This window comes from Leucoraja erinacea, chromosome 2 (assembly GCF_028641065.1).
Source record: "Leucoraja erinacea ecotype New England chromosome 2, Leri_hhj_1, whole genome shotgun sequence".
NCBI classification, from domain to species: Eukaryota; Metazoa; Chordata; class Chondrichthyes; order Rajiformes; family Rajidae; genus Leucoraja; species Leucoraja erinaceus.
Window position 1 is genome coordinate 103750349 of NC_073378.1, and position 27264 is coordinate 103777612.

Below are 27264 nucleotides of genomic sequence, written 5' to 3' on the forward strand. Positions count from 1 at the left end.
ACAATACTCAATTCTTGCTATTGCATTTCCCCAAGTCTTATTTCTTTGGAAAGAAAAATTCCATACCAAATCTAGATACATAATGGGTATAATTTATAGGCAGAAAAAAAAATAAGTTTATGATTTAGTCGTCATAAAGATCAACCATGAGCATTAATAAAATTGATAATCTGGTGTTGTATTGTTAGGAATAGCAAACTGCAATCACTTTGCCCAATAATGTGAAATGAATGACAGTGAATGAGAAACTCACTCTAGATATCTCCCCAATTTACACTTCCCTTACTTAAATTCACCTTTATATTCTTATATTCCACAAATTACATCTTCCCCCATAATTAATCCTAAACTTTAAATCAAAATTGTTTTATGTATACCATGGATTTCTTTATCTCCTTGGGCCACTCGTGCAATGGCAACATTTTTTTTATGGTTCTTAAAACAAGTTGCTCTCCTAATATGTATTGCAATGTCTGCTTGTGGTCCCATTCTGTAACTGTTACAGGTCTCCATTCATTTTTGTGGGGAAAAGAGTGTCTAGAGTGTGAATCCATACAGTAAAGGCTTACAGGAAAGTCAAATCATGTTTGTACCCAATAATCATATCTTTCAGCAAGATAGTAAGCAACAACTCTAAATAGTTTTACTTCTAACAAGCATCAATGAGACCAGATATAATGTTGCCAGGCTGTTGCTGAAAGAATGCAGCAAATCCAAAAATAAAGCTTTAATACAGGCCCTTCTTATCCTCATTTAAACATCAATGCAGCCAAGACTATGTACAGTGTTTCCCATGGAGTCATGAATGAATACACATATTTTATTTATCATGATACAAATGTAATTGCTTGTTTTCAAGCCAGTAGTAAAAGAAAGAAAAATCCCACTGATATCCATATGTGATTGTTTACAATCATGCCGTATAATTACTTATGTTGCTGTGTTGTCCAGTGTAATTTGCGCAAAACTCAAATCTCCAAAACATTTTTGTTGACCATTCATTTCTAACATAAATTTGAACAGAAGTTTCACAGAAATCTATGTCTCCTTCAATTCCTTTGCTGCAGACTCTGGATAATATCTATACTTGTAGCCGTATGGTCGGAGATGATAAGTCAAGTAATCTAACAGATACATGTTCACAGGATCGACATAGTGGAATGACACTGTCAGATCAGAACAGCATCCAGGCCCCTAAAGAGAAAATAAACTGCATTAAAGAAACATCCAAATTTATGCAAGTCTCATGCCAAGTACAGTCGATCCCCACATTATTCCCATAAGAATTATGAATTATGGATTTTGGGTGGCTAGCACTTCATAGAAAGCAAAGTGTGGGAGTAACTCAGTGTGTCAGGCAGCATCTCTAGAGAACATGGATACGTGACAAATAGGGTTGGTGCAAGGGAGGAGGCATGTAAACCACTGCCTCACCTGGAGCGACTGGTGAGATCTCCAAATGGGGGTGAGATAAGTTGTGTAGGGAGACATGTTCTTCCTACAGTTGCAGGGGAAAGTGCTTGAGAGAGGTGTGTGGAGGAGGATGAGCAAACCAGGGAGTTATGGAGAGAGAGAGACTCCGTGGATAGGAGGAGAGAAAGATGTGTTTGGTGGTGGGATTGCATTGATGCTGGTGGACATGTCAGAGAATGACGTGTTGGATTCGGAGGCTGGTGGGATGAAGGGTGGGAGCAGAGGAACTCCATCCCTGTTCTGCCTCGAGTGAGGGGTGAAAGAACAGAACTGTTGGGAATTGAGGAGATAGGTGAGGGCTCCATCCACAACTGTGGGGGCCGGTGGTGGGGGAAACATTTCCTGATGACAGAGAACATCTCAGATGTCTTGAGTAGAAAGCCTTACCTTGAAAGCAGACTCCATGGACAGAGAATCTCTGAGAAAGGCCTACTTCCTGAGAAGAGACAGGGTGGGAGAAGGTGTTGTGTAGTTGGTGAGTTTGTAATATATATCTGTGGGTATGGTATATCCTGAAATATAGACAGAGAGGTCAAGAAAGACGACAGATCTGTAAAAGATGACCCAAGGAAATTTGAGGGCAGTATTGAAGATGGTGGTGGAGTTGATGACATTGATGTTCTGCATGGATGCAGGAGGCAGCCTCATTGCAGTCATCAATGTAGCAAAAGAAGGGCACAAAACTCTTCTTACCAACATCTTGGACAAAACTTTTCCTTCCAAGATACAAAGTGGATCATCTCGTTGTGTATGTAGCCGGGCTCTTCACAAAATGTAGTTCATATACTAAGAATACCTGGTTCTTGCAGTGAGGGTACATGGGTAGAACTTTGAAATACGAGGAAGGGTATTTTTCTCTCATTTCAGGAGTTACAACAGAATTATGGCCTACACTCAAATAACATTTTTAGATATCTACAACTTAGAGATTATTTTAAATCACATACACAAGAATACAGAACTAGAGAGCCAGAGACTCTTGATGAATGTTTGAATAAACATCCTAATACAGATATATTAATATCTCACATTTATAATACTCTTTTAGATAGTGAGGTCTCGCTGACGGAATTATATAGACAAGCATGGGAAAATGAATTAGATCAACCTATAATGAAAGATATTTGGGACGAAAGTCTACAACATATACATCAATGCTCGTTAAATGCCTGACGTTCTTTAATACAATATAAAGTAGGCTGTATTACTCTAAAACAAAATTAAATAGAATTTTTCCACATCTCCCCTATCTGTGATAAATGTCAATATTTAGTGGCTAATTTAACTCATACTTTATTAAATTGTATAAAAATCAAACATTTCTGGACGGATATTTTTAGAATAATTTCTGAAGTTGTTAATACCCAATTGGATCCCGACTCAAAACTAATAATATTAGGAATATCAGAACAAAGCCTAAAACTTACAACAAGCCAATTAAACTTCCTTGATTACTATATTATACTATACTATATGGGGAGGCCCTGACAACGAGGAACAATGGAGGAAGAGTCTGGCTTTGCTGCCTTCCCTCACAGTGGGAAACTTTGATTCTGCTGTGTGGGGATGTTTTATGTTAAATTCTATAGTGTGTGTTCTTTATACCCTTTCAGGCTTAATCCCTCCCTTTACCACCTCCAGTTTAAATTCCAGTTGGAATATTTCAGTTGGATCCAAGAACCAAGAACCAACCAAGAACCAAGATTATGGTATTATAACTGGAAAAAAAGTCATATTAAAATTTTGGGGAAATCCAACAACCCCCACAATTAAAATGTGCATTATGGAGATGTCGGAGACCTTACATTCGGAAAGAACTAGACTTGTCTTAATTGGCAAACAAGAATTATTTGCTAGAATTATTTGAAAGGGTAAATTGGCCCGGCATGAAAGCCTGACTGAAGCTTGAACCCAGGATTAGATGAATAGTTATGTTTTATAATCTACGGGCCTATCCCCAAAGTTGTATTATTGGTAATTTATTCTATTCTTTTTTATTGTTTTTTTACTCTCCTTTCTTCCTATCTATATTTAAAAAAATATAAACCAATAGAAGCAGTGTTAATATACAATTGATAAATGAGGACACCTACTACAGGTACTTTGATAGCTGGAATCCCATCTACTAACAATATGTAACTAATAAACAAAATGTGTTTTGATTATGATATGTATATGTTTCTAATAAAAATATTAGTTAAAAAATTTTTTTTATTTTTTTTCTTCCAAGATACAAAGTGGATCATCTAGTTGTGCATGTAGCCGGGCTCTTCACAAAATGTAGTTCATATACTAAGAATACCTGGTTCTTCCATTGAGGGTGCATGGGTAGAACTTTGAAATGAGGAGTATGAGTACTTTGCTTGGGTTAATTAAAGGCTTTCCAAACATAAGTGGGGAATAGAGGAACAGATATGTTGATAAATCACAGAAAGATGCAAGAGCAATAGGGTGATAGTTGTGAGGAACTTGAACCTACCAAAGATTTAGTGGTCGTGTCTCGTGCAAAGGGCTTTGATAGAGAGGAGTTTGTGAAGTGCATCCAGAAGAGTATTTAGGGCAATAAGTAGATTGTCATACTGGACAAAAGGCTCTACTGGATATAATCTCAGGGAATTAAGCTGGACAAGAGGTGGAAGTCACAGTGATTCAACATTTGGGAACACTGATCATAATTCTGCATGTTTCTAGGTGGTTATGGAGAGGGATAAAGATGATCTGCAAATTGGGACGTAAATTGAGAGAGGAACATTTTCCAACACACAGGACAGGACTTCATGAAAACCGGCAAGGAATAACTATTTGCATAGCCAATAAGTGGGAGATTTAAAAAATAGGGAGATAATGAATTTTCTGGGCTAACATGTTCCCATGATGGTGAAAGGTAATGGATCAAAAGCAATCTCACCCTGCAAGTGTCAACTCTCAATAATCTGTGTACATTTTAATTTTTTGCCAAGGGTTTGAATTCCTAATCATTACTTATTTCCATAGAAATTTTATACGTCAACCATTTCGTCAGTGTAAAATTCTTCTAGTCAATGAAATAGGAGGCAATGTGTGGCCATGGCTTGGAGGTCATTTTGGAAGTTGGGAAAGGGAAATGGGCTGAGAAATCATTTTAGGATTAAATCAAAGACAAAAGATGGAAAAGAATCTTGTAAGTTCACATATTTAATGTCTCACCTCTGTAATGGGATAAAAGCAATACTTTCTGTACCAGGATGATTGTGGTATATATTTTTTGATCAAATGATGCTCTGGCGGAAGAGGATGAAAGGTTTCCCTTTTATTTGTGTCCCTGGAGTCGCCAGCTGATACATTAAGACCCGCCAAACACTTTGAAATGGCCACATCTTCTTGAACTGTAGAATAACTGCATTTACCAGTCTTGCAGATATCAACATATCTTTTCACTGCTTCCTTGCTCAGTACATATCCAGCTCCACCACTCATGAATCCTTGCTTCACAAATGGCTTAAATTTTCTTCCAAAGAATATGGGTTGATCTGGAGAGTACTTTGATAATAGCCAACGAAGATTTTCAACAATAACGTATGTGTCATCATCTGCTTTCAAGAACCAATCAGCTTCATTCAAGTGATGGTCAGAAATATATCTGAAAGCTTTGACAGTTTTCCAGTTCAGCTCATTTCTGCCTTCTTTAACATCCAGTCCCACTGTAGGGAAATCTTTGTTTTCTTTAGAACTCATGAAAAGCACAGAGTTACAATTTTTAACCCAGGTGGCTTTGACATGTTTGGTCTTTTTTTCAAGATTCTGGGGACTAGTCATCACCCAGCACAGGATTCGCACTCTCTTATACAAATCATCAGCAAGGCTTCTGTTTTCATCTGGAGAGAGAAGATTCATGCATTTCATTTAAAAACAATGACAAAATATTATTGACGAACAGTCTAAAGTTATCAGCTGGGCTTCTACATTCAGTGCCCATACTACTTCACTTAAAATATCTGTAAAATAGGTTACTTTGGAAAAACACATCTGTAGTCAATGCACAGTAGCTTTGCAGTTCATTCATCCCTTTCTTCATCATTCAAACCGTTATTTTGTGACACAATGACAAATAATTGTGAATGAAATACATCCACTTATTGAAAATTAAGTGTGTTCAAGTGGGGAATGGGACTTGGGAAACAGAAATATCCTGGGACACCAGGATATTTCTGTTTCCCAAGTCCCATTCCCAAATGGCTTAAAAGGGTTTGCTTGTAAAAGGTCGATCAAGAAATGAACATCTATATGCGCTGCTTATGAGTTGATGTTTTTAACATTGTGTCCCTCGACTCTCTGTTAGGGAATAATGAGTTATATTACTTGAATGAAAAGATTGTGAATAGATTGAAACACAAAATGCTGGAGTAAATCAGCATGTCAGGCAGCATCAGGAGATCGAATGGACAAGGAACATTTCAGGACAGGATCATTATTCAGAATTGTGAATAGTTAGTTAAATTTAGGGAAACGTCTATTGGAGAGTACATATTTACAATCATGGAGCAGATTTTAGAGATAACTCAACCATCCAACCAACCAACCAACCAAAGACCATCAAAAGGCTGGAGAAAGGCTAACTTTGATGAGATGCGAAATGATTTAAAAGGAGTGAACTGGGACATTTTGTTTTATGGGAAGGATGTAGAAGAGAAATGGAGGACATTTACAGGGGAAATTTTAAGAGTACAGAATCCTGTTCGGTTGAAAGGAAACAGTAAAAAGTGGAAAGATCACAGGTTTTCAAGGGAAATTGGACATCTTGTCCGGAAAAAGATTAGATCTACATTTTTTTGTTTTATGAAAAAGGGAAGGATGTAGAAGAGTAAAGGGCTTGGACATTTACAGGGTAAAAAAATTTTAAGAGTACAGAATCTTTATGTTCAAAGGGTTTCTCGGTTTAAAAGCAAAAAATAAGTAAAAATTGTGGAAAGATCACAGGTTTTCAAGGGATCTGTGTTGGGGTCCTTTGTTTTTTTGTCATGTACATATTGAAATGATCTGGATGAAGGTGTGGTAAACTTTTGAAAATAGTAAAGTATGCAGTTGATATTCCCCAACATGAGGGGGTGTGATGAAATGGATGACAGAAATGTCATTAGAGGATTCCCCGAAAGTCTACATGTTGTTCCAGTGTTTAAAAATTTAGGCAATTATAGACCATTTGTAGGAAGAATGGGCTTGAAAGATGGGTCTGATTAGGGCAGATGGATTTTTAATGCTGATAAATGTGAGAGGTACTAGGGAAATTGTGAGGGTAAAGCAGTGGATGTTGTCTAATGAACTTTAGTAGGCCTTTGACATGGTTCCTCAAATGTTAGGTTAAGAAGGTTGAACTGTGGGTATAAATGCAGGAGTGCAAGAATTCAACAGTGGCTGAAAACCAGAGGTAATGGTGGATGGTTGTTTAACGGGTGGAGGCAGGTGACTAGTGCCTCAGGGATCTGTGTTGGGTCCTTTGTTGTTTGTCATGTACATCAATGATCTGGATGAAGGTGTGGTAAATTGGATTAGTAAGTATGCAGATGATACCAAGATAGGGGGTGTTGTGGATAATGAAGAGGATTTCCAAAGTCTACAGAGTGATTTAGGCCATTTGGAAGAATGGGCTGAAAGATGGCAGATGGAGTTTAATGCTGATAAATGTGAGGTGCTAACACCGTGCAAGAATTTCCTTGAAAGATCTCATATAGATAGGGTGTATAAGAAAGCTTTTGGTAATTTCCTTATGAGGGATCTGGGAATAACCGTATAGCCTTTATAAAGCTTTTCAGCTAGCCTTTATAAATCAGAGCATTGAGTATAGAAGCTGGGATGTAATGTTAAAATTGTACAAGCATTGATGAGACCAAATCTGGAGTATGGTGTACAATTTTGGTCGCCCAATTATAGGAAGGATGTCAACAAAATAGAGAGAGTACAGAGGAGATTTACTAGAATGTTGCCTGGGTTTCAACAACTAAGTTACAGAGAAAGGTTGAATAAGTTAGGTCTTTATTCTCTGGAGCGCAGAAGGTTAAGGGGGAACTTGATAGAGGTCTTTAAAATGATGAGAGGGATAGACAGAGTTGATGTGGACCAGCTTTTCCCTTTGAGAATAGGCAAGATTCAAACAAGAGGACATGACTTCAGAATTAAGGGACAGAAGTTTAGGGGTAACATGAGGGGAACTTCCTTACTCAGAGAGTGGTAGCGGTGTGGAATGAGCTTCCAGTGGAAGTGGTGGAGGCAGGTTCGTTGGTATCATTTAAAAATAAATTGGATAGGCATATGGATGAGAAGGGAATGGAGGGTTATGGTATGAGTGCAGGCAGGTGGGACTAATGGAAAAAAGTTGTTCGGCACGGAATTGCAGGGCCGAGATGGCCTGTTTCCGTGCTGTAATTGTTATATGGTTATATGGTTAAAAATAAGGATCAATTGCTAACTTTAATGATGTAGGAGTATTTAGCATGCAAACATCCATGTATACAATTTAGTATAAAACACAAAGTACTTGAGTAACTCAGCAGATCAAGCAGCATCTCTGGAGAACATGAAATGCGACGTTTCATGTTGGGACCCTTCCTTAGACCGATTATAATAGGAAATATTGAACTAGAAAACAGGCCAGGGCACGACAAATCCCGGCAAGTGATGAACACTCGAGATAATCTTCAGTAAAACACAAAGTGTGATGTAATAGCCCTGTCCCACGGTGCGAGTCCACCCACGGGTTATCCCGAGTTAAAGAAAAAATAAAACTCGTGGTTTTCTACGAGATTCCAAGTTTATGTTCACAAGTTTCACCGATTTCCCACGTGTATGTCTAAGTTTACTGTTTACTTCTCATTTCTGCGATGTACCAAGCTCCTCTCCCGAGTTACCAAGTTCCTCTCCCGAGTTACTCTTGAGCCAACAACGACTACCGACGTGTGGAAAAATCATCACATGCAAAAAAATGATGTCATTCAGTTTTTCTTTACACTAATAAAAGCCCCCCCCATGTTTAAATTTCTTAGGGTTACGGAATCAAGGGATACGGGGAGAAAGCAGAAACGGGGTACTGATTTTGGATGATCAGCCATGATCATATTGAATGGCAACGCTGGCTCGAAGGGCCAAATGGCCTACTCCTGCACCTATTTGCTATGTGTTTATACCTTTTAAATGTTTTGACAGGCGTTTCAGGATTCCAGCATCTGTTTATTCCAATATCCCTTTCCCTGTATTTCTCTTGGGCTTTTCCCCTCGCTCCCCAACTACTATCTCCTCCATCTGCCAGTCCACCTGAGTGTAGATATGAAGTTCTTCTTGGCTGTCTATCTGTATGTGTGGACTTTCCATTAAAAGTCATCCATGATCATTATCTCACAATCCTTCAGATGTTTTTGCCACTCATTTCTCATCGAGTCATGGGTTCATCCAACACAGAAACAGGCTCCTCCGCCCACCATGTCCATTCCAACCATAGCATTCCAGACTGTTATTCGAGTTCTGGCCCATATACTTTGTAAACCTGCCTCCGTAGCGTTCTCAGATTACGACTACAGTACTTACTGCGTTGAGAAAAAAATCATCAGATGCCCCCTATTCCGCCTGCTGCTCACATTAAATCTATGCCCTTCGATGAGTTCAATGAATCTGATTATTTCTGTCCTCATTCATTTCATTATACGTTCACTTGAGCAGCATGTGTCACTGCTCCAGGGACCTGGGTTCGATTCTAACCTCCGGTACTATTTTATGGAGTTTCCCCCAAGTGCTCCCTTTCGCTCCCCGCACGCTGCTTGTTGTATGAATGCTCCCCGCAACATCTGCTGTGTTGTATGAACCCATGACTGGATGAGAAATGAATGGTAAAAACACCTGAAGGACTGTCATAGAAACATAGAAACATAGAAACATAGAAAATAGGTTAGGAGTTGGCCATTTGGCCCTTCGAGCCTGCACCGCCATTCAATATGATCATAGCTGATCATCCAACTCAGTATCCTGTACCTGCCTTCTCTCCATACCCCCTGATCCCTTTAGCCACAAGGGTCACATCTAACTACCTCTTAAATATAGCCAATGAACTGGCCTCAACTTCCTTCTGCGGCAGAGAATTCCAGAGATTCACCACTCTCTGTGTGAAAAAAGTTTTCCTCATCTCGGTCCTAAAAGATTTCCCTCTTATCCTTAAACTGTGACCCCTTGTTCTGGACTTCCCCAACATCGGGAACAATCTTCCTGCATCTAGCCTGTCCAACCCCTTAAGAATTTTGTAAGTTTCTATAAGATCCCCCCTCAATCTTCTAAATTCTAGTGAGTACAAACCAAGTCTATCCAGTCATTCTTCATATGAAAGTCCTGACATCCCAGGAATCAGTCTGGTGAACCTTCTCTATACTCCCTCTATGGCAAGAATGTCTTTCCTCAGATTAGGAGACCAAAACTGTACGCAATACTCCAGGTGTGGTCCCACCAAGACCCTGTACAACTGCAGTAGAACCTCCCTGCTCCTATACTCAAATCCTTTTGCTATGAATGCTAACATACCATTCGCCTTCTTCACTGCCTGCTGCACCTGCATGTTACTTTTAATGACTGGTGTACCATGACACCCAGGTCTTGTTGCATCTCACCCTTTCCTAATCGGCCACCATCAGGCAGAAATTAGTTTGAGGTAAATGAGTGTTTGACGGCTGGCTCAGTGGGCCGAAGGGCCTGTTTCCGCCCTTTGCGACATTTTCACCAGGTGTGTGCGCTGCCATGCGCGAAGCTTCGCTATTTGTGAAGGTTTCTTGTCTAATGTACATTTTTAAACTCATTGAACCCGAGTTTTGGGATTTTTCAATATTTAGGCTGATGGTTAGTACATTTCTTTTTTTTTTTAATTAAAAGAAATATATATATTTTATTAGAAGCATTAGAATACATCTTAATCATAATATACACCATATTACATTTCTTGTACAACTTATTTTGTTTTTCCAAAGTTTAAGCTATAATAGAAAAAGAGAAAGGGAAAAAAGAGAGAAAGAAGAAAAGAGTGAGGATAGCAGTGGAGTGCGGTCCGCAGTAGTTGGCGTTAAGTGAATGATACTGGTTAAGTAGTCTGCGTGCTTGAAAATGAGGGAAGAAAAGAAAAAAAGGCCCCACAGTCAAGGGGGGCCTTAAGAAAATAAAAATAAAATAAGTAATGAATCTAAAAAAGGTAAGGCTAAGCAAGAAGGAAAGGGAATGTACCTAATTCCTAATGATTCACACCCATCACCTAATTCTAAAATAATTATTTTCCAGGGTTGTGTTGCACCATATTACACCTGTAACAAATCAATGAAAGGTGACCATATTCTTAAGAATTGCTGTTGTTTTCCTGCTAGAACAAGTCTCATTTCCTCAAGATGTAGTATTTCTGACATATTTGTAATCCACATTTTAAACGTTGGGATAGGCGCGTCTTTCCAAAATTTAAGTATAAGTTTTTTTGCCGTTATCAAACCGTAGTTTAATAAACATCTTTGAAATGTAGTTAGTTTGGAACAGGCTTTCATTGTTCCGAAAATAATCAATTCTGTATTTGGGTCCAATCTTAATTTAAATATTTTTGAAATGCTTTCACAAATATCCTTCCAAAATTTCTGAAGTTTTGCACAGGGAACAAATGAATGTGCTATTGTTGCCTCTTTAGTTAGGCACTTATCACAGATGGTTAGTACATTTCTCACCCCTGTTTATTCATCGCTCGGCAGACTGTATTTCGGGGATCTCGTCTCACACCTGTATCATTGGCCATGTTATCATTTCCTGCACTGTTTTATCCATGACTGCGGATAGTAGTGTTCGACCCCAAAGGATATTCCCCTTCGTGTTGGCAAAGTTTTGCAATTGGTTTATTTTTCACATAAATGCGATTTATTTTTAAGAGTTGGTGTGGATCATTTCATTTTCAAGTAATCTTATTCAAACAAGAGATGGACACAAAAAGCTGGAGTAACTCAGCGGGTCAGACGGCATCACCGGAGAAAAGGAATAGGCGACGCTTCGGGTCGAGACTCTGTTTTTAAGCGATGCTGCATGACCTGCTGAGCTACTCCAGCTTTTTGTGCCTGTCTTTGGTGTAAACCACCATCTGCAGTTCCTTACTACACTACAAATAGGAATCTGTTCACTCCCCCGCCCCCCCTGCCCCACATAATGCACCAAACCTCTGAAGCAGTAATGTGAAAGGTACATAAACAAGGGAAGTAATGACTCGATGGTGATTATGTCACATGAGGTGTATCATGCCATGAACAAGCTGTCCAACAACAAAGCAAGTGGCTTGGATCATATCTCTGCTGAATTGAATTGAATACTTTTATTGTCATTCAAACCTTACGGTCCGAACGAAATTTCGTGCCTGCAGTCATACATACAATCATACAATAATAACAACAATAAACACAAATTAACACCACCACAGTGAGCCCTCCATCCACCTCACTGTGGTGGAGGCAGAAATCTTAGGGCTGCAGTCTCTTCCCTCCTCTTCTCCCTCTGCGCTGAGGCGATACCCCACCGGGCGATGGTACAAACAGTCCCGCGGCTCACCGAACCCCGCAAACGGGCCGGCTCAAACACCGCGGCCTGGGGTGGTCGAAGCTGCCGCCCTCCAGTCCAGCGGACGCAGCCGCCGGCCCGCAGCTGAATCCCAGACTCAGGTCACCGCCGCCAGAACGCCGTCCCAGCCACCGGAGCACCGTTCCAGCCCCGAGCCGGATCGCCCTCACGTGAGTGCCGTTCCTCCCTCGAGCTGGGCTGGGCCACTCCGCTGGGCCGCTCCGACGGGAGCACCGTTCCAGCCCCGAGCCGGGCCACTCCGACGGGAGTGCCATTCCTCCCTCGAGCTGGGCTGGGCCACTCCGACGGGAGCGCCATTCCTCCCTTGAGCTGGGCCGCTCCGACGGAAGCGCCATTCCTCCCTCGAGCCGGGCCACTCTCACGGGAGCATCAGAGCCCCTCACTTGGGCGCAGTTCCAGCCCCGAGCCGGGCCGCCCTCACGGGAGCGAGCTCAGTCCTGACAGGCTGCCTCCGGAGTCTCGAGGCCACCAGCTCCGCCATTGGGCCTCAGCGCAGACGGAGGCAGAGAAGGGGGATACAACAAAAAAGTTGTATTCCCCCGAAGAGAGAGATAGCAAGCCCCATTTCAACCCCCCACCCCCCCCCCACATAAACACAACTTAAAAACAAAAACTAACTAGTCAAAACGAAAAAAAAAAACATAAAAAAGTAAAGAGAAACGGACTGCAGGCGAGCCGCAGCCGTTCACCAGCGCCGCCACTTCCGGCTACATCTTTAGTATGCGAGTATGAGGATAACTCCTCTAACTATTTGTTTTACTGGATTTATGATTCATGGCTTGTTACCAGACTCAATGTTGTCTGGCCTGTTAGTGCCGGTCATTAACGACTGGTAAAGTAGGCAACCTAAATAATTACAGGCCCATAGCTTTAGCCAGCATATTGTCAAAAGTTTTAGAAAGAGTTCTGCTGGATAGAATAAATGAGTTTGTTAACTCCACAGATAACCAGTTTGGCTTTAAAGCTAAACATGGCACTGATTTATGCATATATGCCCTAAAGGAGATTGTAAACAAATATAGAGGCAAAAACTCTTCAATCCTTAAGTGCTTTATTGATGCTTCCAAAGCCTTTGACCGTGTTAATCACAGAAAGCTGTTTGGTAAAATGAGTCAAAGAGGGGTGCCTGAATACATTGTTAGAATTCTGGCCTACTGGTATGCCCACCAGACTATGCAAATAAAATGGGGCAATAGGGTCTCAGCCCCATTTGGGGTTAGCAATGGTGTTAGACAAGGGGGAATTTTGTCCCCAGTCCTTTTTAATCTATATATTGATGATCTGTTTAAACAATTGAAAGCCTGTAACACTGGGTGCGTGATTGGTAATATTTTAGTGAACCATATTATGTATGCAGATGATCTTGTGGTCTTTAGTCCATCTAGCGCTGGTCTCCAGCAGCTCCTTACTATATGTTCCGTGTATGGTGTGGAACATGATATTAAATATAATGCTAATAAGAGTGCTGTTATGGTCTGTAGAACCAAAGAGGATAAATGCCTAACATATACTGTTTTTAAATTGTCTGACAACAATCTTAGTGTCTGTAATAAGATAAAATATCTAGGGCATATTATTACAGAACAAATGACAGATGATGAGGATATTTATAGGCAACGACGCATGCTGTATGTACAGGCAAATATCCTCTTGCGTAAATTTGATGCGTGTGCAGATGTGGTGAAGATGTCGCTATTTAGAGCATACTGCACACCCCTCTACATTGCGCACCTGTGGTCGAACTATTTAAAGACAAGTCTGCAGAGACTAAAAGTGGCATATAACGATGCCATGAGAACACTGCTAAGGCAACCTAGATGGTGTAGTGCCAGTAATATGTTTGTGGCTGCAGGAGTCAGTACTTTAGAAGCTATCCTAAGACACCACATATATAAAATCATTTGCAGGATAAATGACTCTAAAAATGTGCCTATTGTGGCCTTGACAAACATAAGGGTTAGCACTACACGCTACGAATCTCAGTTGTGGAGACACTGGTATCGTTGTCTCGTTGTAGGACATTGATCATCTTTTAATCTGGATTTTTAACTTAAGTATTGTGGGTTTTTGTTAAATATAAATTATGATGTTTTTATGATTTTATACATAATTATGATATTTGATATGCAATGCATTTTTAATGTAATGTTGCCCCGTGTCTGGACCTTGAGTCCGTAATAAAGTATATTATTATATTATTATGATTATTATTATTAATAATTTTGGTCAATTTTCAGGTTACAAGATAAATCTTGGAAAAAGCGAAGTGTTTCCCATTAACTATGAAGTACAACCCTCGGATCTTACCAACTTGCCATTCAAAATTGTAAAAAACAAGCTCTCATATTTGGGCATTTCAGTTACAAGGAAATACAAGGATCTTTTCAAAGAGAATTTCATCATTCATTTAACCAGAGTAAACAGACGCTAACACAGTGGTCACCCTTGTCAATGTCACTTGTCGCCCAGATAAATTCAATCAAAATGACCATCTTACCAAAATTTTTGTACCTTTTTCAGGCCTTACCGGTTTTTATCCCCAGGTCCATCTTTGACCATCTTGACTCAGTTCTTTCCTCCTGTATATGGAGAGCTAAGCGGCCTCATCTTAATAAGACCCACCTTCAAAAAACCAAGGCAGCTGGTGGCCTGGCTCTCCCAAACTTTCGCTTTTATTATTGGGCTGCTAACCTGCGCTGCCTTGCATTTTGGTCTTTCTTTCACAGCCAGCCCGATTGCCCTGACTGGGTAGCCATGGAATTACACACAGATGATAATATGTCCATACCTGCACTACTTGGTTCCTCACTTCCACTCCCCTCAATTAAATCTGTAAAAAACCCAGTGGTTAAACACTCTTAGAGGATATGGGTTTAATTCAGGAAATGTTTTGGGTTGCATAACTTTTCTCTACTGAGCCCTATTGCATCAAACCACCTTTTTAAACCATCAACTCAGGACCCGGGCTTTAAAGAATGGCATAGGAAGGGTATTGTGCGCTTCAAGGACGTGCTTATGGGTAACACTGTAGCATCATTTGAACAATTAAGCAACAAATTCAATCTTCCAAAGTCAGATTTTTTCCAATACCTGCAAACAAGACATTATGTGTTCCATAAATTGCCCAGCTCTTTTATACCGACAGACACGACCCTTGTTGATACAGTTCTTTCTTTAAACCCATCTCAGAATATATTTGTCTCAGCTTTATATGGCAGGATGTTGGATCTAAGGTGTGCCCCCATGGACAAGCTCAAGGCAGCATGGGAGGAAGACTTGGGCTCCTCTCTTTCAGAAGATACATGGAGTTCCATTCTTAAACTGGTTAATTCCACCTCTCTATGTGCTCGTCACTACCTGATCCAATTCAAAGTGGTACATAGGGCCCATATTTCAAAAGCCAAATTATCTACTTTTTACCCTGAGGTTAGTCCATTCTGTGTTAAATGTAAAATTTCTGAAGCCTCTCTTATCCATATGTATTGGTCATGCCCCAGCCTTAACAAGTTCTGGCTAGAGGTCTTTCATACATTATCCCAGGTGTTAAACATCAAATTGGAACCAAAGCCTCTAATTGCTCTTTTTGGGGTCACTGGTGAGGAGGTTAGATTAACTGTAGATAAACACCGCACTATATCTTTTGCTTCTCTTCTGGCTCAGCGAACAATCCTGCTCAGGTGGACGGAACCTACCCTGCCCACTCATACACAATGGCTGACAGATATTATGTCCTGCCTAAAGCTTGAGAAAATCAGGTACTCACTTCTACATTCAAATGGAAGGTTTCAGAAAGCGTGGTGACCTTTTTAAAATGCATTCCAGACTTTGTAAATGCTTGATCATCAAGTACAGTTTAACATTAACAGTCTACCCATTCATTTATCGGGGATTATTGCTGTGACAGGCTGATATTTGCAAATGCTCACTGGCAGTGACTGGGGAGGGATTATTTTTGGTATCTTATTTTTCTTTTATTGTCGTTTTTTTGTTATATGTTGGCATAAGTTGATTTTTATTTATTCTTTTCATACACTCTGTCTGTAACAAATGGACAACTATGCACCTTGTTACGTCTTGAAAACTAAATTAAAAGATTTTGATTTTTTTTTTTTAAATGAAGTTTTGATTACAAAATTTGTTTTAAAATTATTTTTATCGCAAAATGAATTAAAACCTCCTGTCAGCAATTCACTCTTTCTAAATAATACTCCACAAAGTCATAAGGGAATAGGTTCAAATTATTGACTCTCATAAAGTTTCAAGCAGCTGAAAAGAACCATTAAAACCTTTGGGTGAGTGATGCAATATCAATCTACCAAGGGGATGTTTCTATTCGGCAGCACTCAAAGATGACAATTACCCTGAGAATAAACTAACTGAACCATCAAAGCCTGATGCAATGAGCAAAAACATAAACCTCTCAACAAGAAGACAGTTATTAAGAGCTAAAATGGTACAGGAGTTCTGCCAAACACTCAAACTCTTAAATCCAAAGGGAAGAAATAAACCCAAAATTTAAAGAAAACTAAATGGAGGGAATTTTGTGAAAATAGAAAATTAAGAATCAAATCGAAGGAATTTACTGAGCGAAATTAAAACCAGAAACTCAAGTTAGCCAGAGGTTCTGCTAGTAATATCTGGAGTTGGATACACTACTTACTAACATAGTCTAAACCCAGAGGTGCAGGAGCGGGGAACATAAAAATTCAACTATATAATAATGACAAAAGAAAGTGCTTGAGAAACCAGAGGGGTAAAGCAGCTTCTCTAGAGGATATGTCTAGGTGACATTTTGGATCGGGACCTTTCTTAAAGCGTGGAATTATTACAGATCACTATAACAATGATATTGTTTATTCAACTGAAATAAAATGAGATGGAGATAGGTTACAATGGATCAGAATAATCATAACTTGTCAAGACTCAATATTAGATTCAGGATTGAAAGAATGCAAATACTATCCACCTTCTTTGTTTAAATAAGAAATATTTACTTATAATAGAGATTAAATATACCGATTAATGACAAAACCTGCCCAAAGGCAATTTGAACATGTATTGACAGAGGCCTCCTAAAACTTTGAATGCAAGAAATATGCAGTGTTTGGAGATCACATCATTTAATTACAGTTTTATATTGCAACAGGAAAGGAACAGCTCAATTTGCCTTGAATGAACACTCTTTCAAATGCCTGAACTTTTGCTTATATTCCAGAATTAGTAAAGCTTAACTCTCAGTTCATCTCAGCAAGCACCAACAAGTGAAATGCTACCATGTTTTAACAGTTTCTGGGCCGACGAGCCATGTGTTTCAGTATAAAAAATATTGAATCAATCTAATGTTAATTGGTACCTGCAGCTATCAACTACTTTATAATTCACCATTATGCATCATGATAAAATATAACTTTATAACCTCATTGTCATATGAAAAAAGGCACCTGTATGTTGACTGAAGCTAAATTTCATCATTCCATTAAGAGATGGCTGTTGGTGGTTGTCAGAATCATTTACGGCTCCACGTTGATAATTCAAGAACTGCATTACCAGTGTGCCATTTACATTAATCAGGACAGAGCAGCAGAGAAATCCTAATCCAGCTCCACACAGAAACAAGACCACAGATATTGCTGATTGTTGGGCTGCCATTTTCAAGTTCTAATCATCTAGGGAAGAAGAGAAAACATGTTTTACAAATAGATTGCAGGTAGATTGTGACACATCATTATAGATACATTCACAAATATTAACAATAAACTAGGCAAAGAATTATTACACCAGATGGTGCTTCGAAGGGAATATTTCCATGTGCATAGGTTGTGTCAAAAATACTTCTAAAAAGAGACCTGTTGTGTTGTACGTGCATTCATATCTCTGTGGAAGGTCTAACGTAATGACCTGCATTTACATCAGCACTTAAATCCTTCATAAGATCATATCTTCTTAAACCCAAGACAAACACGAATATGGTCAAAAATGTAGATCACTACAGGCAGGGTTGGGTACACTCACACCCAGCTCATAGGAGAAATGATAGCTTGAGGTTCAAATATCATTCAGGGACGATCTTGAGTTTGGTGCAATCACTGTGTGGATCTTGTGACCTGTCAAGTCTAGTCTTGGCGTTTAAAGCAAGGAAGGAACATTTCAAAAACTTACAATGCACATTGTACTAAGGTTGGCATTCTGAATGACATATCAGTGACTCGGAAAATTGACTTTTCTCTCCAGGATGTTGCCTAACCTGCTGAGTATTTCCAGCATTTTGTGGTTTCTTGTAACTTCCTGGGACTAGTGGTGTGGTTCACAGATTGGTGCTGGGCCCTTTGTTGTTTGTCAATCAATGATTTGGATAAGAATGTAGAAGGCATAAGTAGTAATTTTGAAGAGCTTACTAACTAACAAGTGCGTGGTATCGTAGATTACGAAGATAATTATTAAAAATTACAGCTGTATCTTTAGCAGTTGGGCAAAGTGAATTTAGGAATTGTTAAGGGAATTTAACACAATAACTGCGAGATGTTTTAATTTGGGAAGTCAAACCAGGGCAGGACTCACAGTGAAAGGCATGGCCCTGGGGAGTGTTGTTGAGCAGAGGGATCTAGGAGTGCAGGTACATAGTTCTTTAAATGTGGCACATTTAAAGAACAATGGGGTGGTCATGAAGGGTTTTGGTACATTGGCCTAAATCAATCAGGGTATTGAGTAAAAGTTGGGATTTGGATTTGGAGTATTGTGTTTAGTTTTGGTCACCCTGCTATAGGAAAGATGTTGTTAAGCTGGAAAGAGCACAGCGAAGATTCATGTGGATATTGTCAGGACTTGAGGGCCTGAGCTACAGGGAGATGTTGGGCAGACTAGGATTTGATTCCTAGGATTGCAGGCAGATTATGTATGTTCCTATAGAGGTATATAAGATCATGAGGGGGAATCGATAGGGTAAATGTACCAAAAGTAAGCGAATCAAGAACCAGGGGACATAGGTTTATGGGCCTGTCCCACTTAGGCAACTTTTTAGGCGAGTGCAGGAGACTCTGTGCTTGCTACATGTTCGGCTAGCACAGATACATGACCCAGAAGGATCCTATTCAGATCCTGCACTAAATGATAGTGAGACAGCGATGCCCTGATGCTTGAGACCTCACAGAAACATCCTTCCAGTTGCTCCCCGAGCTGCCTTGAATAACACCAATTTACTCAGCCCTTGGGTTCAATCCTGATCTAGGGTTCTGTCTGTATTGGGTTGGCATGTTCTCCCTGTGGCCAAGTGGGTTTCCTCCAGGTGCTCCTGTTTTCTCCCACATCCCAAAGATGTGCGGGTTTATAGGTTAATTGGCCTCCGTAAATTGCCCCTTGCATGCAGTGAGTGGTTGAGATAATGGGTTAACATAGAACTAGTGTGAATGGGTGATCAATGATCAGCATAGACCCAGTGGGTCGAAGGGCATGTTTCGAAGTATCTTTCAATTGAATTCAACTCAATTCAACGTGTGCCAATCTCCATCACTTTCTCCAGAGCCTATCTTCTTCTGTTGGATGAATATTAATAATAGAGACCAGCTCCCAAAAGGAACAAAGACTTCACCCACCTGCAAGGGAAGTATTTTATCATGCAAAGTGTTTTCTTCTTTTGGAACCGCCACCTAATATGTTAAAACATATGTAAACAACGCCTTAGCTTTAAATCATGTTGTGAATGAAGGGGGGTCCCGGCGAAGGGGCGGCCATGAATGAAGGGGTCATGGCATGGCAGGTGGGGGGGGGGGGGGGGGGGTTGGAGGCTGGTGTCATGTGCTGCGGCATTCAGTAGATAGGAACATTCCGTAAACCTTTGCAACATTTGTCAGTGCCAGAAACATGGCAACACTTGTGTACTGTCTAGCAGAGATCTGCGGTGTGATTTTACCGGTTTGTATGCAAAACAAGCTATTTCACTGTACCTGGTACATGTGACAATAAAGTAGCATTGACTTGTTGACTTGTTTAATGCACGGTGCAAGTCCACCCACGAGTGATCCCGAGTGAAAGAAAAAAATCACACTCGTGGTTGTCTACGAGATTCCAAGTTTATGTTCACGAGTTTAAACGAGTTCCCACGTGTATGTCCAAGTTTGCCGTTTACTTCTAATTTCTGCGATGTACCATGTTCCTCTCCCGAGTTACTGTTGAGCCCACCGTGAATGAAGGTCTGTTTTAAGTATCAAATAGAAGAGCTGGACAGCATCTCATACATTAAGTAGATTCAGATTCAGTATTGAAAGTTATTCAATTTCAGAACTTAAAAAAACTAGGCAGGATCTCGGCCCCGCACTCGCTGCCATTGTGCAGCAACGAGGCGGTGGCGACGAACCAACAGTGTTAAAGAAGACAGCTCCATCCTGCGGCTTTGATTTTAAGATATAATTCAGCGCGGCCGCATCTATTGATATGACCTACAAAGGGGAAATGCGCACCGTCCAGTGCCAGAGCAGTTATACTTATGATTTGTTTGAAACACACATCACGTAGTTAGAAGACCAGAGGGCGGAGGTTTGCTATATATTTTAATTGAATTTACTGCCAGGTCTCCACACTGCGAGGAGACGGGAGATGAAATCTGTGAATGTGGATGGATGTCTCCGCGCCTGCTCGTTCCAAGCGGAATATATTTTTAGTTGCCTTTCAAGCCGGGCTTTGGTTTTATTCCTTGTTTTTGTTTATTCGCACACAACTTTCGTGTGTGAGGGTGTGAGAGGTCCATGTCGGGTGCCGGCCGGCCGCAGCCGCTGTTCTTTCACATCAGTTGCACATCAGATTGTTGGGAGACCGAGCTCAGGGTTCGCCTCCTGAGCTGCTTTGGTGCCCAGACACGAGTTGAGGTGGAGGGAGGTTGGGGTGGGGGAGCGGGGGGGATGCGCAGGCATCATTAATCTGTCTGGTGTGACAAGGCTCTTGGGTTAGGCTGGGATCATCATCTGCTCTCATCCCTCTCTTTCTGTGTGTGCATTAGCAGGGGGAAGAGCGGTCTAACTTGCTGGGGCACAAGACCTCTGCCGCCTGCCCCTTGCAGCCATCAACTTGTTTGTTCCTTTGGTGTGCCTCATCTGCCCTGCTCCCATCCCAGCCCTGTCCCAGCTCTCTGCCCCATTCTCGGAAATGTCGCTTCCGCCGCTGTAACGAGGAGGGGTCCGGCTTGCTGGCGTGGTGGGTGGGCAGGGAGGGGGGGGCGGCAGGGAGGAGGAGTGGGTACAAACCACCGAATCCATTCTCTAAAGTCGGGCAGAGCCGTGTAGAACTCACGTTTCTCTCTGCTTCATATACGCGGGAATTCCCTCAGTCTGGTCACTCAGCGGGACAGGAAGCATCTCTGGAGAGAAGGAATCGGTGACAGGATGACGTTTCCAGAATTCTGCTGCACCCGTGTGTTCACTTTTCGTCAACTAGCATCCGCCCTTTCTTGTGTAAGACATTGTTTGTATCCATGGCAGTTGCTTGTCGCTCCCTTCAGTTTCACAGGGGGTCGGGATGGGACTGGAGTTGGGAGGGAAAGGTAGGTGGGTGGGGGAGAGGGGAGGGGGGAGTGGTGTTACTTAGTTTGGGAGACAAGTGTAGGAGAGGTGTACTGACTGTGTGGGTAGACACTTTGGTAGTGATTGCCCACCAGTCTCAAAAACCGGTGTCTCCCTGTCCCTGGGATAGCAGGGGGCGATCAAACAGCACAATATCCCCCTCCCCCTCCACGCCAACACGAAGGGCAATGATCCCAAGGCTTTAGCGTCAGAAACAGCGGGCAGGCGGCAATCACCTGCCATAACGCGAGAGAGATCATGCACTGTTGTAGGTCTCCTTTGCACGTCAGTGTTTCTGTCTTTCTCCATCTCATTGTTGGCCCTATCTGTCACCACCCCCACCTACACCCCTCTGCTTCCCGGCCATGTGTATGACCCCTTCCCTCCCCTCTCCAGCTCCCCGCCCATTGCACCGGGCGCGGGGGCTTCGCACCGTCTTCACGTCGGCGACGCCAGCAGGTCAGTGCCAGTTGCCCCATGGCAGGTGTTCGGGGGCTCTCTCCCAGCGTGACCCCGGACCGGGGGTGGTAGTCAGCAGGCACGCCGGCTCTACCACACCATGGGCCGCGGCCAATCAAGCAACCCGTCCACGTCCACGTCCACACGCTCGGTAGAACAGGAGCTGAGACTGGGAACTGTACCGCCCTTGCCCCCTCCCTCTGCAACCGCAAACAACCCCACTCTCCTGCTCACCTAACCCGCCCATCCCTTCTCTCTGGGTATTGAAGGAGCTTCTGGTCTGCAGTGTGCAATAGTCACCAAAATACACTGCATCTTTAGAAAGGAAAAATATAAAACATGTCAATCCCCCTGGATAGGCCTTAGTCATAGTGCTGTACAACACGGAAACAGGTCCTTCGGCCCAGCTTGGCCGTGCCGTCCAAGTTGGCATCTTGGGGTAGTCCTATTTGCCTGTATGTGGCCCATAGCCCTCTAAACCCTTCCCATCCATTTATCTGTCGTTAATAACCTCAAGAAAATATTAAGTTTACCTGAGCCCAACTCAGTTTCCTGGGTCCAACTCAGAGAAATGTCTCCCCCCTTTCCAGGGTTAATCGCTCCACTGTTTATAATGCTCTCTGCATTATGAAGTCCTCGACAGTGAACCCCATGGGCAATCACTACCAAAGTGTCTGCCCACAGTCAGTACACCTCTCCTACACTTGTCTCCCGTACCAAGTCATCCCAACCCCGCCCCCCCTCTCTCCGCGCAAGCAAGACAAACTGGCTCTACTTGCTCCAGGAGCACATATTAAATGCCTCTCTAGCATGGAGTCATGATGGAAATAGTTGCGTCGGCACAAACCTACTTTTATCCCCAATCCACAAAATTACCACAAAATTGACGACCACCAGAGTCGCCGGGGCGATGGCTGCCCTGCCGGCAGTCTGTTCGTCTCTTTTCACTCTTTTTGTTAATTTTTTAGTTTGTTAAGAGTTTTGTTTTAATGTTCTTCGGTTTGTTTTATGTGGGGGGAGGGGGGAGGGGATCGGGGGAAACTTTTTTTCAGGTTCAGATTCTCCGGACTCTGCTGCCTACCATCGATGGGGCTGGAAGCCTCCTCAGACTGTCGTGAGCCCCACCGCGGGGCGTGGATGTAACATAGACATAGAAACATAGAAATTAGGTGCAGGAGTAGGCCATTCGGCCCTTTGAGCCTGCACCGCCATTCAATATGATCATGGCTGATCATCCAACTCAGTATCCCGTACCTGCCTTCTCTCCATACCCCCTGATCCCCTTAGCCACAAGGGCCACATCTAACTCCCTCTTAAATATAGCCAATGAACTGGCCTCAACTACCCTCTGTGGCAGAGAGTTCCACAGATACACCACTCTCTGTGTGAAAAAAGTTCTTCTCATCTCGGTTTTAAAGGATTTCCCCTTTATCCTCAAGCTGTGACCCCTTGTCCTGGAGCTGATCCTTTGCCTGGGATCGCTCCCACCGCGACCACTGCGGAATCAACATCGAGGGCTCACAGTCGAGTGAGGGTGAGTCGGGAGTTCCAACGTCGTGGAAGGTTCACCAGCCCCGACGCCAGGTTCGATCATCCAGCGCAGGGGAGCTGACATCTCCTCAATGCAGGAGCAGGTTGCCTCGACGTGGATGGCCCGAACACCACCGGCTACGGGAGTTAAGATCATCCTATCAACGGGGGCTCGAGGCCCATGTTCGAGGAAGAACTAAGGGAAGGACTATGCTCTATGACCTTCAGACCTTTTATCAAAAGTCATTAATAAAGATTGCAAATTATTGATGCCCCGGCACTGATCCCTGTGGTGCCCCATCAATTACTGCTCACAACCTAAAATATCACCCATTTATGTTTTCTGTTGGTTCACCAATCATTTACACATGCAGGTATATTACTCACATGCCAGAAAACACAGCACCCGGGTTTTATAACTAGGGGCATAAAGAGCAAAAATAAAATCGTGATTATATCTTTGGACTAGCTAAGAATCAGCTTTAAAAGAGTCCTTCGAATCTTTATTTTTTTAGTCACCAGGATTCATGAAATAAATAAAAATGTTAAGAGTTTTACCAGCAACAAAGCTCAAAATATAATTGCAGACCTTTTCAAAATGAATAAATCAATTATATTGCTGTTATTTCTGTACACTAGAACCATCAGACCAAAGTCCATCCTGTCACTTTTTTCTCTCAAGAAATGAATGAACGGCATCCCGGCAGATGTGGGGGGGGGGGGGGGGGGGGGGGGGGGGGGGGGGGGAGGGGGGGGGAATGGAGCCTGGTGTCACGTGCGGCTGCAGGCAGTAGATCGGAATTTTTGGGAAACCTTTGTAACTTTTGTCAGTGCCAGAAACGTGGTGACACGTGTACTGCCTAGGTGAGATCTGGGGTGTGATTTTACCAGTTTATATGCAAAACAAAGCACTTCACTGTACCTAGTACATGTGCCAATAAAGTATAATTGAATTGTTAAATTAAATCAGAAATTATGAATGGCCACGCTTATGGGGTAAGTAGCTAACTCCTGTTTTTTGTTGGGTGTGTCGTGAAAGTGCTTAACATTCATTAAAAGGGCAGGTAGATTACAAGCAAGACAAACTGGTTCTACTTGCTCCAATAGCACATATTAAACGCCTCTCTAGCATGGATTCATGGTTGAAATATTTCTGCCGTCGGCACAAACCTACTTTTATCCCCAATTAACACAAAATTACCACCATAATTATACCACATCAACAGTGATATTTTGATGGACCAAAGTCAGCATGGCTTTATGAGAGAAGGAATGGGTGACGTTTCGGGGCGAGAACCTCCTTCACACTGATGTTGAGAGTAGGGGCGGGAGAAAGACAGAATGTAGGTGGAGACAGTAAAACTAATGGGAAGGGGCAGGGGATGTAGAGAGAAAGCGAGAGCAGTCTGAAGTGAGAGAAGTCAACGTTCATACCGCTGGGGTGTAAACTACCCAAGCAAAATATGAGGTGCTGTTCCTCCAATTTGCGCTGGGCATCACTCTGACAATGGAGGAAGCGCAGGACAGAAAGGTGGGAATGGGAGGGGGAGTTGAAGCGCTGGTCCACTGGGAGATCAGCTTGGTTAAGACGGACTGCGCGGAAGTGTTCAGCGAAACGATAGCCGAGCCTACGCTTGGTCTCACCGATGTAGAGAAGTTGACAACTGGAACAGCGGATACAGTAGATGAGGTTGGAGGAGGTGCAAGTGAACCTCTGTCTCACCTGAAAAGTCTGTTTGGGTCCTTGGATGGAGTCGAGGGGAAAGGTAAAGGGACAGGTGTTGCATCTGTTGCAGATGAAAGTACCTGAAGAGGGGGTAGTTTGGGTGGGAAGGGACAAGTTGACCAGGGAGTTACTGAGGGAACGGTCTCTGCGGAAAGCACAAAGGGGATGGGAAGATGTGGCCAGTAGTGGGATCCTGTTGGAGGTAGCGAAAATGTTGGAGGATTATATGCAGTAATTGTTTGGTTAACCCTGCAATTCACATACTGGGGAGCATGGTAGGAAAATGACCAAGAATGTAATCAGAATAGCAAAGCTAAAACCATTTTCTGAAAACAAGCTTTGTTATCAGTGAATATTTCTTTGTCGTTCTGTGTGGGTTCTTATCTGTTGCAATCGTGCATTACAAGCTGATCTTGGTCAATTTGGCACTCTATTTTGGAGTTGCTCGATCTTCCCTGGCTCGTCTCCAGTTGGTTCAAAATGCTACTGCTCGCCTTTTAACTGGAACTCGAAAGAGGGAGCACATAACGCCAATTCTGGCCTCCCTCCACTGGCTCCCAGTGTACTTTCGAGTTTATTTTTAAATTATTTTATTTGTTTTTAAATCTTTAAATGGGCTCGCCCCGCCTTACCTCTCTGAGCTGCTTCATCCATACGCTCCTGCCCAGTGCCTTAGGTCAGCTGATCAGCTGCTCCTGGAGGTACCGACGTCTAAGCGGAAGCTCAGAGGGGATAGAGCCTTCTCTGTTGCTGCTCCGGCGCTATGGAACACTCTGCCGTTGCACATCAGACAGGCCCCCTCACTGTCCATCTTCAAAACCAGTATTAAAACACATTTATGTTCCTTGGCTTTTGACCCTGCTTGAGACTTTGCTCCTGTTTTAGTGCTTTTAATGTTTTTAATTTTATTGTTTGTACTCTCTCTTTTAATGTTTTTATTGTCAAGTAATAATTTTTTGTCCATGATTAGTCATGTACAGCACTTTGTTGCAACAGTGGTTGTTTTTAAAGTGCTCTATAAATAAAGTTATTATTATTATAATGTGTTTATCAGGGAAGTCTCCCAAAGGCTAGCAAATGACCACTTTTAAGAGGGATTCCATTTGGTGGGGAAATCTGGACATTTATGGTATCTACATGTGAAGGGACTGTCTCACTAGTCACTGCCGCATCACGCCACAAATTTTTTCAGTGACCTGATACGTCTGTCAACGATACCGGTAGTCGCCAAAAAAAATCGGCAAGTGGGACAGGCCCTTTAGATATATGGGAGGAAGATTTCTAAACAACAAGAAACACAAGATTAAAGTTTACTTTGGGAAAACACAAAGTTGAAAGGGTACAAAGACGTTGATTAGTGATTGTTATTTCAACTTCACAAGTAACCACAAGTTACTGTAGGATTTTGAAGTACTTTGAGCTTGCTCACACTGCTTCCCAATGTACTTTGCTAAGGCTTTTTATTAAACCGACTTGTTCGATCAACTCATCACTGATTTATGAAATGTGGGGTTGACAAATTGGGAGTATAAGGATGGAGTTAAAGGGGAAGTGAGTACAGGAACAGTTACAAAAGACTCCCGAATTAATGGGAAGGAAAGTTCGAGAAGGGATAAGAGAGTAAGGTTAGGGCCAATAGTGACCTGGGGAGGTGTGAGAGGGGAGGTGAATACCGAAGTTAAAGTGTTGTATATGAATGCGCAAAGTATAAGAAATAAAGTGGATGAACTTGAGGCTCAGTTAGAAATTGGCAAGTTTGATGTCGTGGGAATTGCAGAGACATGGCTGCAAGAGGACCAGGGCTGGGAACTAAATATTCAGCGGTATACGTCCTATCGAAAAGACAGACGGGTGGGCAGAAGGTGTGGGGCAGCTCTGTTGGTAAGGAATGAAATTCAGTCCCTTGCGAGAGGTGACATAAAATCA

The 27264-nt window shown here is 42.2% G+C and overlaps 1 protein-coding gene across 9 annotated transcripts in view; it reads right to left on the reverse strand.

Moving 5' to 3' along the window:
• Positions 1-327: 327 nt before the first annotated feature.
• LOC129713270 (glycoprotein-N-acetylgalactosamine 3-beta-galactosyltransferase 1-like) overlaps positions 328-27264 on the reverse strand; it is a 39027-nt gene continuing 12090 nt past the window's right edge. For 2 of the 9 annotated variants that reach the window (XM_055662244.1, XM_055662253.1), the window contains exons 2-5: positions 17517-17741; positions 14864-14905; positions 4660-5327; positions 328-1194 (exon numbers count right to left, since the gene is read on the reverse strand). In XM_055662244.1, coding sequence (XP_055518219.1) covers positions 1039-1194; positions 4660-5327; positions 14864-14905; positions 17517-17724 — 1074 coding nt within the window. In that variant the 5' untranslated portion in view covers positions 17725-17741 and the 3' untranslated portion in view covers positions 328-1038. Of the gene's footprint in view, positions 1195-4659; positions 5328-14863; positions 14906-17516; positions 17742-19664; positions 19719-20015; positions 20031-21354; positions 21493-22056; positions 22073-22615; positions 22784-27264 lie in introns of those variants that run through there. The other 7 variants (XM_055662237.1, XM_055662220.1, XM_055662229.1 and 4 more) reach the window with 7 other exon arrangements.